At 44.0% G+C, this 16,721-nt stretch overlaps 1 protein-coding gene across 2 annotated transcripts in view; it reads right to left on the bottom strand.

The window, feature by feature from the left end:
- Positions 1-15,485, bottom strand: part of COQ8B (coenzyme Q8B) — a 43,242-nt gene extending 27,757 nt beyond the window's left edge. The window contains exons 1-7 of one of the 2 annotated variants that reach the window (XM_083159708.1): positions 15,186-15,485; positions 14,441-14,589; positions 8,720-8,896; positions 7,810-8,088; positions 2,073-2,139; positions 1,892-1,969; positions 581-703 (exon numbers count right to left, since the gene is read on the bottom strand). In XM_083159708.1, the coding sequence (XP_083015834.1) occupies positions 581-703; positions 1,892-1,969; positions 2,073-2,139; positions 7,810-8,088; positions 8,720-8,896 (724 nt within the window). In that variant the 5' untranslated portion in view covers positions 14,441-14,589; positions 15,186-15,485. The remainder of the gene's footprint in view (positions 1-580; positions 704-1,891; positions 1,970-2,072; positions 2,140-7,809; positions 8,089-8,719; positions 8,897-14,440; positions 14,590-15,185) is intronic. The other variant, XM_083159707.1, reaches the window with a different exon arrangement.
- Between the last annotated feature and the right edge of the window lie 1,236 nt (positions 15,486-16,721).

The raw sequence follows: 16,721 nt of genomic DNA, 5'->3' as shown, positions 1-16,721 counted from the left end.
TATGTAGACGTCTAACAGACGCGGTGCCGCACCACACATGGATAAGGCGGACTGACTCTAGCAGGTCGGGTCGGTCACATACAACATGTGTGCCGCATCCCCCTGCTGTGTCCTCCGAACGTACGTTTCGCAAACGCTTAATCATAGGTCCAAAAAAAAAAAAAAAAAGGATTTACCCTGCACAGAAACAAAATAACACACAAATCTAACTCTGTCTATACATGTTACATCTGCCCCACCTGCAGTGCACATGGTTTTGCCCATTTTCCGAACACATTTGTACTGCGATCAGATCTGAATAAAGCCCTAAATCGCTTATAAACTACACACGGATCGCTCTGTGTGTATACCCCGCATTTGCCGATTTTGACTGAACGCAGTCAAACTAATCCCCTCAACAGTGTTCTCACCAAAGAGCACTGGTCCACACTGATCGCTGTTGCATGTGTGCCAATGATGTATGCTGAGCGATGTGTGCTTAATCTCATCGCGGGGTTGTGTGTACGGGGATTTGTAGACCGTAAAACAGTGATGCAAGCAACCAGACAAACAGGCAATTCACAGATCCACATATAGTCACCTTGAATACTGAGCATCTGCCCAATCTTTAGTGCAGCCCCCCGAACTTTACACAAGGTGTCCACAAACCGCTCTACGTTGGCCTCGCTCATAAACGTGTTGGTTTCCAGGAGAGAGCGGCCAGCTATGTGATAATGAGACATCAGTCAGAGTGCAGCAGAAGTTTCATAAGATTACTCTGCCAGTCATGTGACCTCTAATAGTGTCTCTTGCAGAATAACTAAAAACACTAAAATCTATTTGGAGCATAAGTAAGAAAAATTATGCTGAAATAAGCAGGTAGGTCTTATTCTAATGATTACATGTACTCTAGATAGATAGAGATATATATATATATATATATATATATATATATATATATATATATATTTATTTTTAAATCACCGCACTACAGAGCAGTGCAACCACGTATGAAGAAAACTTTTTTTTTGAGTTTTAAAATGTATTTTCCGCTGCTGCCACCAGTTTTCGGTAAAATCTCTCAATACGTATCTGTATGTATGCCACTGTTATTATTCTGGTGTTCATGCTGGCATCCTGCATCTTCCAAAACCCGTGCAGTTCCTCTTCCCTGCCTGGGGCGTCACTGCTGTGGTGCATCTAGCACAGGTCTGGTCTGTGTTTCAGCACTGATATGCAGAAAATATCTGTGCTTGAACCACCACAGCAGAGAGCGACATCCCAGGCAGGGAAGAGGAACTGCATGGGTTTTGGAAGATGCAGGGTGCTAGAATGAAAACTATGGGCCTGATTCAGACCTAGCAAACAGCTAAATGCTTTACTAAAATGGGCAGCATTCACCTGGACATTTCCTGCATACCCACCCTCCACAAAGGACAACCACTCACGGGTAAGATAGAATGCCAGTGGCATCTATTAGGCAGCTGACTTTCTTCGCCAGCACTCCCTGAGATACAGGGGGAGATTTATCAGAGCTTGGCAGGAGATATAGGGGGTATTTAATCCGGGAACGTCCCAACAGTCAGAATCCCGGCCAGTTTTAGTTTCTTCTGACTAACTCGGCAGCCGGAATTCAATGTTCCAAACGGAGAGTCGGAAGGTCCACGGATCGTAGAAAAAACATCTGTGAATGTGACAATCCGTGGCCATTTGACAAAACAAATTCGACTTTTTAAAAAGTCGGATCCGACACCCTTCATTGCTGACGTTAAGAGCAGCGTTAAATAGGCGAGTGCAAAAGTGCCAACCAATCCGCTCTTACATTCCATTTACTTTATGTCTCTCCTAACATTGATAAATACCCCATTAACCACCTTCCCTGTATGCGCGCTCCACAGCTACCAGCACTCACCGCCTGACTTCTTTTCCTGGCTCAGGGACTTTTTCGCTACCTCTGTTAGAGCACCAATTCCAAGGCTGACAGCCAATCCTACACAGGTAAGGGGGGAGAGGGGGACAGGGAGAATTTTTTTTTATATGTTGTACGACTGAGGAGGCACATGGGAGATTCAGACAAATGAATACAAAATTACCTCCAAAGTTTGCCATGCGACTGATGCGAGATACAGGTACTTTCCTCTCTCTCGCCCGCTCACTCAGCTGTGAAGAAACAAAGTGTTAACTCTTTGAGTGTCAACCTCTGAGATGCGCAACAGATGTGCTAAAAGTGCCAGCGTCGCTCACATTTGTTATATAAATTCACATGAAAAATTATATGTAAAAAATATTATGTAAAAAAAGGATGATATTTCCTATAGAAAGGTAACATTACAGGGCATTAGGAGGAATACAAAGGTTTGCTGGGCAAGTTTCACAACTATTTTGACAAATTCACTTGGCACTCAAAGGGTTAGAGTGATGGGGTGACCCTCATACACATACCGTATAGCACAATCATGCCCACTCTGAGCAATCATGGCTGCAGACATTGAAGGTGCCCATACACTGAGTCGTTTTCGACGAATCAGGCCGGGAAATGGGCCCAAATCGGCTCAGTTTGATGTCCCCTCAGGTCAGATGCGTGGTCCCGTGCGCATCAGACCTGAGCCAATGGTCAGACCTGCTGGCCCTCCGACAACCAGACCTGGGACCTCCCTCCCGGCAGTGGGGACACATGCGATCCATCACAGCACATTGTGATAGATCGCATCGCCTGGGCGGCTCGCTGGGATATGGGTGGCCGTATACTGCTGTGAGACATCGCAGCAGTATATCGCCACCTATAGGTGGTTTTATAAATATTTCCAACACAAGCATAGCCTATATTTATATATGACAAGGAAACCAACTGAGAGCACACGACGGGGTGTATTCAATGCTTTCTGCGAGCAGTGCTGCCGGTCCTAGAAAAAGGACTCGAATCCTATTGCAAACTTTAAACTATATAAAGTTAGCAATGTTTGTCGCCTTTCACAACCCATTCATTAGTAAACCAGAGTGATGGATGTGGGAGTCAGCACCTTTCACAGAGTTCCTCTATTCAAAAAGAATGATCCAAAGTGTATCCAGTTAGATCATTCTGGTGGCTGTCACTAATGATTTATCGTTGATAGAACAAGAGTATAGGATTATAATACTAGAGAATTAGGTTTCAAATATTAAAGGGTTATTATTTTACAGCTCATACAATCTGGTGTTTCTGACCACAAATAAAGCACATCTAAATTGGTCCATCATTGTTTTTACTGTTGTCACACAATGGTTTTACGCTTAATCTATTTGTGTTGCGGTTTCTGAATGCATCATATACTGCTTTTAAAGGTTTGCTGTGGGTAAACACATTGCGGTGGCCAATATTGATTTCCAAATGCTGGCAACAAACACTGGTAACAAAATACAATTAAAACATTCAAAGGGCATTTACAAGAGTTTCATGGACTTGGCCAGGAATCATGGTGACAGTGACTTACTTTGCCGAAACATGATATAGTGAGAGGTCTGGCTAAGTGCCTAAATTCTGACCAAAGTAATATAAGTACATGTACATAATAATTTAACCTTGAACCTACCAATACAGTGATCTATTTTGAGGCACTGTATCTATGAAAAGCAGGTAGAACAGGTATAAATGTGTTGTTCCGAATGTAATCTTTTTCAAACCTCATTAGGTTTACGTATCTGTGTGCAAATGTTGTGCCCATGGCAGTTCCATGCACCCAATAATTAGGTTTTACATTTAACTTTACGCTTTCAATAAGAAAGCCAATTTGTGTGTCGATTATGGATATTTCCGTGTTAAGGAACAGTTGTGTGTGATTTGTGATTGGATCAAGCATACAAGAATTTAATGTCACATTTAACAAGCGTCTAGGTTGAATATTATGGTCTAATAAATGCTCTGTAACAAAAAAAAATTGGGAACGGATCTAAAAAAAAAAATATTTGACGCTAACAATGCCACATGTACTATCTGCCTTTTTTGTCAAAGCCATCAATTTGTGAGCTATTGGATTTCCTGCGGAATAAGCCTGGTTTGGCAAGAATGCTTACTGACATTTTAAATTCTCAGTCAAAGGACAGGAACTATACCGTTAAGGTGCCCACACATGGTAAGATTTTTTTTTAAAGATATGGCTGTTTCCAACCAATCAGAACTTTTAGAAACGTTCTGTGTGTGGGCATGATCACTAACCAATGCGTGTACCCACCAGTCATTTATCAAGCCTGCTGATCCCGTCAATAGGCGGAAAGACGAACGAACTGTTGCGCATGATTTGTCCACTTCGTTCAGTGTGTAGGCATGATGAATGATGTGGCAATGATGCGGTATATGGTTTGCAGTCCTTATACGACCCATCTTAACCCTCAGATCATTTACTTAATTGTTCTGTGTGTGTGCACACACGCGCGCATGATCAGGAGTGATAATTTGAAGGGAAATTGGATAGACATGAGATCTATCCGTGTGTGGGCACCTTTAGGAGGACTTTAGGGAACTTACAATACTGGAATACACAGTACACACATTTATTTCTGTTAAGAAATAGAATATAATTTATGTGAGTGGTAATGTGCAATAAATCTGGTGAAAAGCAGCCTCCCCCTTACAATGGAGGGAAACACTCACTCTCCCAGTCAGTGAAGCCGGTCACTGAAGAGGATTTTTATCCTCGGAGGAAACAGTCATTCGTTTAGAGCAGAGAAATATGTCAAGAGTGTCCCCCATACGGAGTACTGCGTTTCCCACACATCCCCATATCCAAGGACAGGGTGCCCCCCCCTGCAGCTACCGACTAAACCAGTTATCCAGACATGCTGCTGTTCACCGCACTGCATACAAACTGCGCCTGGAGACGCTCTGGGCACCTGCTCTTCAGTGTCCAGCTACACTGACTGCAGGCGTCCCTTGCCCACGGACATCCAGATATGTGGACTTCCCTTCCCTCCCAGCACCTAAGTGATTTTACGTAGACACCAGCGGCATTGAAAGTCAGCTCTTCATTTGAGCAGATAAAACCCTCAGACCGTGGAGTTATCCGTCCATCCAAAGTGGTGCAGCAAACAGGCGCTGCGATACCAGCTGGGCGAGATTGTATATATTGAGTCCACGAACTTATGTCAGTGCACTAACTTTTTATATGATTATTTTATACAATTACGGCTAATTTATTACGTGTCTATGTTACTAATTGTTGCTATATGGATGTACACTGTATATTACATTTATGCTCCTTACTAGTCATCTGACTTAATTGCTTAGAAATAGCTGAATATTGCAGGATATTTGTGTAGGAGCCGCTATATATTATATATCATTTCAGTGCATAACTGTGGTTTAGATAGACCTTAAGATCGAATTACTGTAACTACTGATTATGTGCACCTGATTTTTAAGTGTATTTTGCCCACCGTTATAGCCTTAGTGGTTTATTAACCAGCAATGGTTGCACACCCTGACCGCAGCAACCAACGCAGCTCCCCCAAGAGCTTTGCCTTGGATGGTTCCTTCGTATGTGGTACGTAACACTTGGATGTATTCATACAAGGTATATCACACTAATGCATTTTATAGGTCAGTTTTCCAACATGTGCTTGGTGTCCATGTATGGACATATTGCCTACAGCATACCATTCGTGGTGTGCCCAACATGGCTGCCTCATCTGGTATGCTCAAAAATGACACACATCTACTTATGTTGGGTAACTACCCCTGGTGCTAGGATGTTGCACCATTTTTGTCACCTCTTTTAGGTGTGACCTAGCCCAACCAGGGTAATACTCTGTATACCTTTCATGGGTTGAGTAGATCAGTGGTTCTCAACCTCGGTCCTCAAGTGCCCCCAACAGTGCACGTTTTCCAGATCTCCACACAGAATCACAGGTGAATTAATTAGCTCCACTTGTGGATCTTTTAAAATGCGTCAGTGAATAATGAGTGCACCTGCTGGGTGACCTGGAAACGTGCACCATTGGGGGTCCTTGAGGACCGAGGTTGAGGACCAATGGAGTATATGACCCATAGAAGTTATTACCAAAAATGTCTGCACCAACCCTGCACTGTGCTCTCTAGGTTTAGTGGTTCCTAATTATTATTTTAATGAGCTGGACATACTATATTTCCAAACCTTTGTACAATGTATTATGTTTTTGATGTGACTGAGTCTTGTGGGAGTAAAGTACTATATCAATAAAATTATTACAATAACAAATAATACCCCCATAACGCCACACACATAGAAAAGGGATACCTTAATCCTGAGGAAGGATGTCCCTGTTACACCATTTAATAGACATTAGACCATGAAAAACTATGGAGTAGGACAGGATCAGTGACAATATTTAGAAAGGACCTGCAGTGGAAATTCAGGGAACAGTCAGCCATGCCCTGTAATATTTCATCTTACACAAACAAAAGGATAAAGCTACACTAGCATACTCCTACAGTAATGCTGCCCATACATATGTGAGATATAGAATGCAATAATTTGATTTTGGCCACATCTGGCCAATAATCGAGTGATTGCATGCATTTTTAAGCTAACATTTGACGTGATGTGCAGGCACGCCGTCGAATGGATAGGTATTATGAGCTGCACATAATATTTATCCAATTGCATGAGCAATCGCATGTGTTTTTTTCAGCGGCGGGTTCAAGGAGCAGGGCCAGGATGGGTACCGGAGCGCTGGCGGGGAGCCGGTACCTTAATGCTGGGGACCGGAGGGACTGAGCAGCAGCAGGGGAGGCATGGCGGTTGTGTAGCGTGGAGCTTTCAGGCGGTGGCAGCAGATGAGAGAGAGTTCTCTCAGCCAATCAGCGGCCGCCTGAATGCGAGACACACCACCCCTCCAGCACCCGATGTCCACCGCAGGATGGCATCGGGTGCTGCACTGGGACACCACTTGATGCGATCCAATACGATGTCCCATCGCATCAGATCGCACATATGTATGGGCAGCATTATACACAGGAAGATGCGACCAATGTCTGGGTCTATCCAACATCTGTCCTGAACAAGAGATACCATCTCCCCCATCAGATGCAGAATGGGATTAGTGGATAAACTGGTAATATATAGAGATCATGCTAGCATCTGCACCTTTCAAAACCCGTGCAGTTCCTCTTTCTTGCTTGGGGTGACACTCTCTGCTCTGGTGCTTCTAACATAGTATGGTCCGTATTTCAGCAGAGAAATACAGACCATACTATGGGCCTTATTTTGGTTCATTCTTTCTGACAAAATCCTTCTTAGATGGACAAAACCATGTGCACTGCAGGTGGGGCAGATGTAACATGTGCAGAGAGAATTAGATTTGGGTGAGTAATTTTGTTTCTGTGCAGGGAAAATACTGACTGCTTTATTTTTACACTGCAATATAGATCTCACTTTGAAGTAAAACCCCACCCAAATCTAATTCTCTCTGCACAAGTTACATCTGCCCCACCCGCAGTGCACATGGTTTTGTCCATCTAAGAAGGATTTTGTCAGAAAGAATGAACCAAAATAAGGCCCTATGTTAGAAGCACCAGAGCAGAGTGTCTCCCCAGGCAGGAAAAAGGAACTGCATGGGTTTTGAAAGGTGCTGAATGCTAGAATGAACACATACCGTATGTAATTATCCCTTTTACAGAGAGCATATGCGCACCTACGGTATAGGCTGAACATAAGTTGCCCTTTAAAATAAAGAATGAAGGCAGGGCAGAGAGAAGAGTTTATTGAAGTCTAGGAAACCGAACACGTGAGACAGGTACAGAAAAAGGTGGAGAAGAAAGTAATACAATGAAAGTATAGAAACCAGCACATCTGTTATTTACAGAAATCGCTCTCCCACCTTCTGTCTCTTAGGCCTCCCATGATCCTCCGTGTCTCCCTGTAGTTTTGCCTCCCTCGCTCTTTCCAGTTCGTCAGCTGTGAGGCCTCTAACTGTACTGTAATATCTGACTTGCCCAATGCCTGTTCCAGACATGCCCAGACCCTTCTTCTGCTGCTCCCCAGGGGCTGTCCTTGGAGGTGATGTGTCTTCTGCTGGCGGAATCTCTGACATCACACTCCAAGAGTCATCGCTAACCTCAGGAGAGAATGGGCGCTCCCTGGAATCCATCTTGCGGAGCTATACAGAAATAAAATGGAGACAAAGTTAGATTTTAACACAGATGGTTATAAGGAAATTATCCTTACATTTGTACTCAAGTTTGGGTGCCAAGTACAGCGAAAGGATACCGCATTATTGGTATTGGTATACACGTGTTGTAAGCACGTGTAAGGTTCTCTACGCTGCGTTAACCTTTTACTCCTAGCTACGAGCGTACAAAGTGTATCAGTTTGTGAACACAATACGTAAACTGCGCACTTCACTTATTATCCAATTGGTTATATTTACATCAGAGTTGATACCTTGTATAGGGTAATATATAGTGGCAGGAGAATGAACTACAAGGCAGGTCAGTGAGGGAAACAGAAGTTGGGGAGGTGGACAAGGATTTGGTGTTGGGAGAATTTTTTTTTCAGTAGAGCGATGTTAGAAATTGGGTGCTAGAAATGTAATATCCAATTGTAAAGTGCAACGGAATATGCTGCACTATATAATAAACTGTAAATAAACAAATGATAGAAACTGATAATTTCACTCAAAGGAAAACATAAAGCTTGCATTTGGGATAACAAATAGCAAACATACCAGGCAACTGAGAATATGTCTCTATCCATTATGTGCTAGGCTGGACAGTACTCTGCCCTCTCACCTGCATATTTGTGAAAACTGTCCCCACGCAGCGCTCGGCAGAAGCCTGCACAGACTTAAAGCCACTTCCGAATGTGGAGGTAGCAGCCGCCATTCGCAGCTCTTCACAGCCTCTCGCCATCACAGCTTGCGCCACACGGGACGCTCCCTGTAACACCAGGACGACCTCTCCCCACATCTTAGAGGACAAAGACATAAAATCTCAGGATCAGGACAGCATTGCTTATATAACCATGCATACATACGTATTGTGCAACCACAGATCAAATGAGTCTTCCCTGTTCGGAGCTGTATGCAAACACATATTTAGGAAAAGACTTGTCCTATATTGCCTTTTATTATGCTACACGCATGTCATATATTACAACATACGTGTCCTCTTATGCAGAAAGCATGCCCCAAATTGTTTATTTCTTCTACGATCCCCATGGCAGCAACTCTGGGATATTTTCCCTCCTACTAATTATAGACAGGTTGACTTTTCTCCACAGGGACCGCCCACCTCTGGTATTTAGTCTGACTCCTCCCTCTGTCTCCTAGGTTAGACAGGAGAGGTTGTTTGTGTTTCCAGGCTACCTGACGAGGACGGGGGGGGGGGGGGGGGGGGAGTGAGGACAGCCCTATATGGTTTTCCTACCTCACTTGGGACATGGGAGGTGAGTTGTACAAAGACCCAGCTGATTTCGCTCTCCCCATTGGAGTTCATCTATGCCGCACCTGTGCCTGGTGTCAGAGACAGGGCAGAAGGAGGCAGCTATTGTGGAAGTTATATAACTTCTAGGACAGTTCAGTTCAAATTGAACTTCCGGGTCATGAAGCACTTCTGGGTCATTAAAGACCTTTATTAACTCCCTGTGCGCCGTTTGACACTGCAGGAGAGTGTATTGGACTTTTGTGCTGTTGTGAGACTTCTGCTGCAGCTGCTATGGAGCCTTCCCCCCATAAGTCTGAGTCTGCCCGTTCAAGGTAAGCCTACGTTTTTAAAGGGCTAGTGTATTTAATTTCTAGATAGTAATCAGTATGTTACTTTATTAGTGTGTCTTCATCACCACCCATAAAAAAAAAAAAAAAAAAAAAAGAGAACTTGCACAAAGAGAGGATTAACAGATAACTGTGTGGTTTGTGACAATATATTGTTGACAATGGCTAAGGGAAATCAATGTGAAGATTGCAGCAGTGTCAGAAGATACTCCGCAACCCGAGATGTTACAACAATTAATGGACTGGATGAAGAAATCTTTCGTCACAAGAGATGAATTGGAGATGATCCAATCAAGAGGATCCACGTCACATGCGAGACGAGGGTCAGAGAGAATTATTAGAAGAACAGTCGGGTTCATCCGGTGCAGAATCGGGTGAAATTTGAGAGGATAAAAGCTCATATGATCATGAGATGGTAGGGTATGTTGAAGAACACCCATAAAGCGATTGACTACAAAGAAACCGTGGAACCAGTGGATGCTCAGGACCGGTTGTTTGAGGATCGCTCAAGAAAGGGCAGATGTTTTCCTGTGCATCGCGTAATGAAAGATCTGATTATCTAAGAGTGGAACATAGTGGAGAAAAGATTGGGTCGTCTACCAAGAATCGATAAGATGTACCCATTCAAAGATGAACAGTTTGTATCCTGGTGTTCAGTTCCGAAGGTTGATGCAGCGGTTGCTGATTTAACCTCCAAGACAACTATACCACTGAAGGACGGTGCTACGTTGAAAGATGCCATGGATAAAAGAGCCGAGAACTCTGAAAAAACTACATATGTCTTCCGCTGTATCTTTGAAAGCAGGAATGGCTATTGCATCATCAGCCAGAGTTCTAAGGATGTGGAGTACTGATATGCAGAAGGATTTAGAAGAAAAGATATCAAGACAGTATCTGTTAAAAAATTTGGAGAATATGCAGAGAGCTATCGGATATATATGTGAGGCATCTCTGGACATGGTGACCTTTTCAGCTAATACTATGGCAGCAGGAGTAGTGGCTAGAAGGGCATTATGGCTTAAAAGCTGGAATGCTGATGTTCATTCAAAGAACCATCTAGCGTCCTTACCATTTGAAGGATCCTTCTTATTTGGTAAAGAATTGGATGAGATGATACAGAAGATATCAGGTGGTGGTAAATCTGTCTGTCTGCCTCAAGACAAGAAAAAGCAGCCAGTTTCCAAATAGATTTCCAGTGCCTACATCTTCACGACAGCAATTCAAAGAAGCTAGAAGTTACAAGCCAGGACGTCATTATGGCAGAAGGGGAGCGTCAGGACGGCAGTCCTTTCAGTCAACCCGAGGTTATCCATGGCAATGACTATGCCAAGAGTGCTCTGGTGGGAGCAAGGCTTCTGGTTTTTGCAGATGTGTGGCAAAGAACGATAGAAGACAGATGGGTATTTGATATAGTAAAAGACGGGTACAAGTTACAATTCCGTCAATTGCCACCAAGAGACAAATTTGTGATATCTCGCCTTCCACAAGTGAGAATAGCAAGAGAAGCATTAAAGAGCATCTTGGGTCAACTTGTGGAGATAAAGGCTGTGGAGAAGGTTCCAAGACTACAGAGAAGAAAGATTCTACTCAAATCTGTTTCTAGTGACAAACCAGACCGGGGGATTCAGGTCTATATTAGATCTAAGAAGATTAAACTTCATCCTGGAGAAAACACGGTTCAGGATGGAGACACGGACCTCGATTCTGGTAGGAAGCAGACAGAACATTTTTCTGGTGGCATTAGATCTGAAGGATGCCTATTATCACATTCCCATATTCAAGACCAACAGAAAGTTCTTGAGGTTTTGTCTATTCAACAATCATTTCCAGTTCAGATGTTTAACATTCGGCCTGACATCGTCCCCAAGGATCTTTTCGAAAGTGCTGGTTACACTGGTAGCAAGATTAAGGGAGATCGTCCAGATATGGCCAAATTTGAACTATTTGCTGATTGCGGGCGAATCGGAGGCAGAAGCAAGGAGAAGTCTGCAGATGGTGATAGAATATCTGGAGGCAGAAGAGCAAATTACAACCGTCTCAAAGGATAAAGTTTCTGGGTGTGGTGATAGACACAAGAAACTTTCAGATAGCTTTGTCACCCGAAAGATGTACAAGGATACAGGATCTGGCATCAAACTGTATGACACGACAGAAGATTTCGTTAGAAATGGGGATGCAGCTTTTGGGGATGATGGTTTCAACCATCAACATTGTTCCCTGGGCTCAGTGGAGGATGCGAAAACTACAGTGGGAGCTCCTTCCATGGATAGGAAGCAAAAGCCACAAATTAACAAAGATTATAATGCATGCAAGATTAAGAGAATCCCTGAGTTGGTGGTCAGAAGGACTTAAGACAAAAACGTCACTTCATTTTCCACAATTCTTAAATCTGACAACAGATGCGAGCCAAACCGGATGGGGGTCCCCATCTATTAAACCTCTCCACTCAGGGAACATGGTCGCAGAAGGAAAGTCTACTATCCTCAAATATGAGAGAAACACAGGCAGTTTGGCGAGCTATATGTCACTTCCAGAACCTGTTGAGACAAACAAATCGGAAGATCTTCTCAGACATTGTGACAGTGGTAGCCCACCTAAATCATCAAGGGGGAACATGGAGCAGGGCTCTTATGGAGTTGACCGGGAAGATTCTCAAGTGGGCAGAAGAAAACTTAAGATCTCGGTCGGCGATCTAGGTTCCCGGAAAAGAAAACAGTGGCAGACTATCTGAGCAAATAAAGCATACTGCCGGGAGAATGGGAGTTGAAGCAATAAGTATTCCAGATGGTAGTGGAGAACTTCAAGATGCCAGAAGTTGACCTTATGGCAACACAAGCCAATTGCAAGGTGAAGAAATTTTATTCAAGATTTTATCTACCAGCTTGCAGTGGCAGTCGACGTTCTGTCAATTCAGTGGAACTTCCGACTGGGGTACGTTTTTCCACCGATTCAACTTATAGGTCGAGTTCTAAAGAATATCCAAGAAGACCTGGTTACAGTAGTAGCGATACTACCTTTTTGGCCGAGGAGACCCTGGTTCCTGATGATGTTGAGGCTGGCGATTCAAGAATCCATGATATTACCTGTAACTCCAGAGCTCCTGCATCAAGGACCACTGTTCCATCCCAATCCAGAAGTAAACCGTCTCAGGGCTTGAAAAATTGAGAGGAAGGCTCTAAGAACAAGGATTATCGAATCAGGTGATCGATATACTACTTCAAGCGAGGAAACAGGTGTCTTCTTTGGCGTACTGGACATGGAAGAAGTTTCTAACTTGGATGGACGGTCCAGTGGTCTTGACGGACATTTCAGTGGCACAAGTCTTACAATTCTTATGCCAGGGTTTCCAGATGGGGTTATCAGTGTCCACTTTGAAGTGTCAAATATCAGCTCTAAGTGTGCTACTAAACAGTAAACTGGCAAAAGATGATCTGATTATCAGGTTTTGCAATGCCAATAAGAGACTTCGTCCTCAGAAGTCCAGGATTGCCCCATGGGATTTGACATTGGTTCTGAAGGCCTTAATTAAAGCTCCATTTCAAACAATGGAAGAAGCAGACTTAAAGTTTCTTACATGAAAAGTTTTGTTTCTGGATTCAATCACATCGGCCAGGAAAATCAGTGAGATTCAAGCACTATGGTCTGAGGAACCTTATCTGATTATAGTTAAAGACCTGGGGGCACATTTATCATGATCGCATTTACAATGCGATCTGGGCGGAATAATACTGAAAGGAGCCTGTCCCTGCGAAGTGCTAAGCCAGAAGCCAGGGGGTCTGCACATGCACGGTTATGCGCTGACCACCGCCGACCCCCCTTACTGCACTGTCCTGCTCGGTAGTGCGATGTGTAGCCATAGGCTACAATGGGCTATCGCCATCCCAGAATGGCGATAGCCCAGGGGTGCGAAGCCGGGCTGCCCGATGTTGATACATCAGGCAGCTTTGCATCCCCCATAGAATCATATGGGGATGCGGCCGGCGGCGCTGCATGGGGGGGATCGCAGCAGGGATCGGAGATTCCTGCTGCGGTCCCCCTTTAATACATTTGGGGGATACTAAATATTTGCAGTTAACCCCCGAAAACATGTGTTTTCGGGGATTTAGCTGCAAATATGGTTTGATAAATGGGCCCCAAAGTGTCTTTAAGAACACATCCAGATTTCTTGCCAAAAGGTGGTATCAAGATTTCATCTTAGTCAAGAGATCATACTTCCAGCCTTCATGTCAGAGACGAAGGATAACAAAGAAATTGATTGGCATTTGTTAGATTTGGTAAGAGCAATTACCATACATCTAAGTAAAGTACAAGGAATCAGGAAAGTCAAGAATTTGTTTATTGTTCCTGAGGGGCCTAGAAAAAGTCTGGTTCCCGCTAAGCAAACGTTAGCAAGGTGGATTAGATCATTCATTTCTTAGGTTTATGAGCAAGAAAAGGAGGACCGTTCCACCGAGTATTAAGGCACACTCTACAAGGGCAGTAGCAGCATAGTGGGCCAGGAAGGCACAAACTTCAGTTGTTGACATCTGTAAAGCCGCTACTTGGTCTTCTATCAACGCGTTTATCAGGCACTATGCCCTAGATGTGTCTCCACGTTCTTTTGGAGAACAAGTGTTAAAATGTGCCTTGGATGAATAAATTATTATTGCAGTATACGGTTTCCAGTCCCTTATTTTGGCATTGGTATGTCCCAGAGTGGCTGCCATGGGGATTGTAGAAGAAAAGGTCAAATTATACTTACCTATAATTCCATTTCTTCTTAAAGATCCCATGGCAGCCGATTACCCTCCCTGTTGGTGTGATTTTTTTTCCTTAATATAATTATAGGAGACAGTCAAAAGACATGGAGCAGTGGGAGGAGTCAGACTAAATACCAGAGGTGGGCGGTCCCTGTGGAGAAAAGAAAAAAAATCAACCTGTCTATAAGTAGGAGGGAAAATATCCCAGAGTGGCTGCCATGGGATCTCTAAGAAGAAATGGAATTATCGGTAAGTATAATTTGACTTAATGCCACACGTGTCCCGTATTGATGACTATTATACACCAACATATCTCCCAACATGACCCTCTCCAGGAGGGACACTTTTCTCTGCTCCTGCACTTTCTTCTTAATGTATGACTGCCATCACCTGTGTTGCAGCACCTTTCTTAGCCATTAACCAGTTCAACACAGGTGATGTAATCATACATTAAGAAGAAAGTCCAGGAACAGAGCATGGTGTCCCTCCTGGAGATGGTCATGTCGGGAGGTATGCACCAATGCCACGATGTAGCTTTTTTTCTTTATATCCATGCAGTGTGTTACACAACGCATGTTTTTGTACACTAGGGTTCAGCAACATTTGTGTTATTTGTTATTAATGTGTTCCGCCTGTAGATTGTGGTACAATCCAATGCACTGCATTATGAAATAAAATAGATACATTCATTACCACACACCCACACAAACAAGTAAAGATAGAAAAAGACTGGGGTCACTCACTCACCTTCACTTTCCGGCTTCTGTACTCGCTATACTATACACTCTCCACCATCTTTGAAATGGGCAACCCCGTTTTCCACACACAAACCTCAGCAGCAGCCGCTCGCTCACTGCAGTAGTATGTCCGCTGCTGCTCACTGTACCGGGTCCGGAGGAATGTCGATGCTAGCAGTCACAGCCAATCAGCAGCACCGTGCGACCTGACTACCTATCACAAAGCTTGCTCCGCAATGTACGCCTCGCCCTGCAGTGTGACAGGAGATCGGTGATTGGCGGGTAGACACATGTGCGCCTGACTCGAGGTCATATGATCTAGCCGGCCTTATATAAAGCGTGAGCATGCGCTGTGCAGATAGCGGCGTGTGTGTCATGCTGCGTGGTTATTAGTGTCTACACAGGTGACAGGTCAGGTGACCTGGCCTTATTGGCTTCAGCACATATATAGGGTTATTGGTTTGACATGTTATTTCTAGTGGTATGTTTACTCAGCACTAGTGAGGATAACCCTTTTTTGCCCAGTCAAAAGGGTAGTACTATTTAAAATAATTTGCTAAAGAATGGGATACTGCTAAGAAATAATACATTTCTCACAGGCTTCTGACATTATTGGTGGGTGTGTGGTGGTGGTACATGGGTTGTAATTGTAGGGCTAGTTACAATGCGACGATAACCCAGTGACGGTGACCGGTTTTTCATCACATCTAGTACTCCTTACTAGTGCATATAAGTTAGTTTGCAAAACTATATTCCTTTCATTGTTGTTTTATTTGATAGCTGAAAAAGCATTTCACATGAAAGGGTTACATATGCTCTGCGGAGATTACGAGGGGCGGCTCCAGTGGTGGGGTTGCAGCACACTTCAACATTCAAATAGGTGAGCCACACCACTGCCACCAACTGGCATTACAAACTGGCTCGCTGGCAGTTGGTGTTTCTCCTCTATATGAATTTGGAACTGTGCTCACCACTGGAGCCCCCACTTCTTTTAACTACACTGGGCCAGATGCACTAAGCTTCAAAAGTGATAAAATGGAGAGTGATAAACAGCCAGCCAATCAGCTCCTACCCATGCGACATACAGTGTTTGAAAATTGTCAGTCAGGAGCTGATTGGTTGTTTAACACTCCATTTTATCACTTTTGAAGCTAAGTGCATCTGGCCCACTGAGAGACACGCCCTAGGGGATGGTAGGGCATGAAATACTGCATATCGGCTCAAAAGAAAAGTGAAAAACCCCATGTCGACTTTTTGACTGTCGACCTTGCCCAGGTCGACAATGACGTGTCAACCTAGACCCATGTCGACCTAGACCCAAGTTGAGACCCATGTAACCTTGCTGCATGTTGACCTAGTGGTGTCGACCTAGTTGTTGTAGACCAAATGACCGTATCCCATCAATTGCTGAGCAGCGCTAAATAGACGCTGTGCACATGCACACAGCATCTATTCCCGCAGCCAGAGGGGATGGGGGCAAACCTAGAGGCTCACAGAGCCTCTGGGTCATGCCCCCCACAACGTCTAAATGGGGGCGTGGCCTGGT

This window comes from Crinia signifera, chromosome 9 (genome assembly GCF_055691185.1).
Source record: "Crinia signifera chromosome 9, ASM5569118v1, whole genome shotgun sequence".
NCBI classification, from domain to species: domain Eukaryota; kingdom Metazoa; phylum Chordata; class Amphibia; order Anura; family Myobatrachidae; genus Crinia; species Crinia signifera.
The sequence above is the reverse complement of the archived record's forward strand: the minus strand, read 5'-3'. Positions and strand labels throughout refer to the sequence as shown.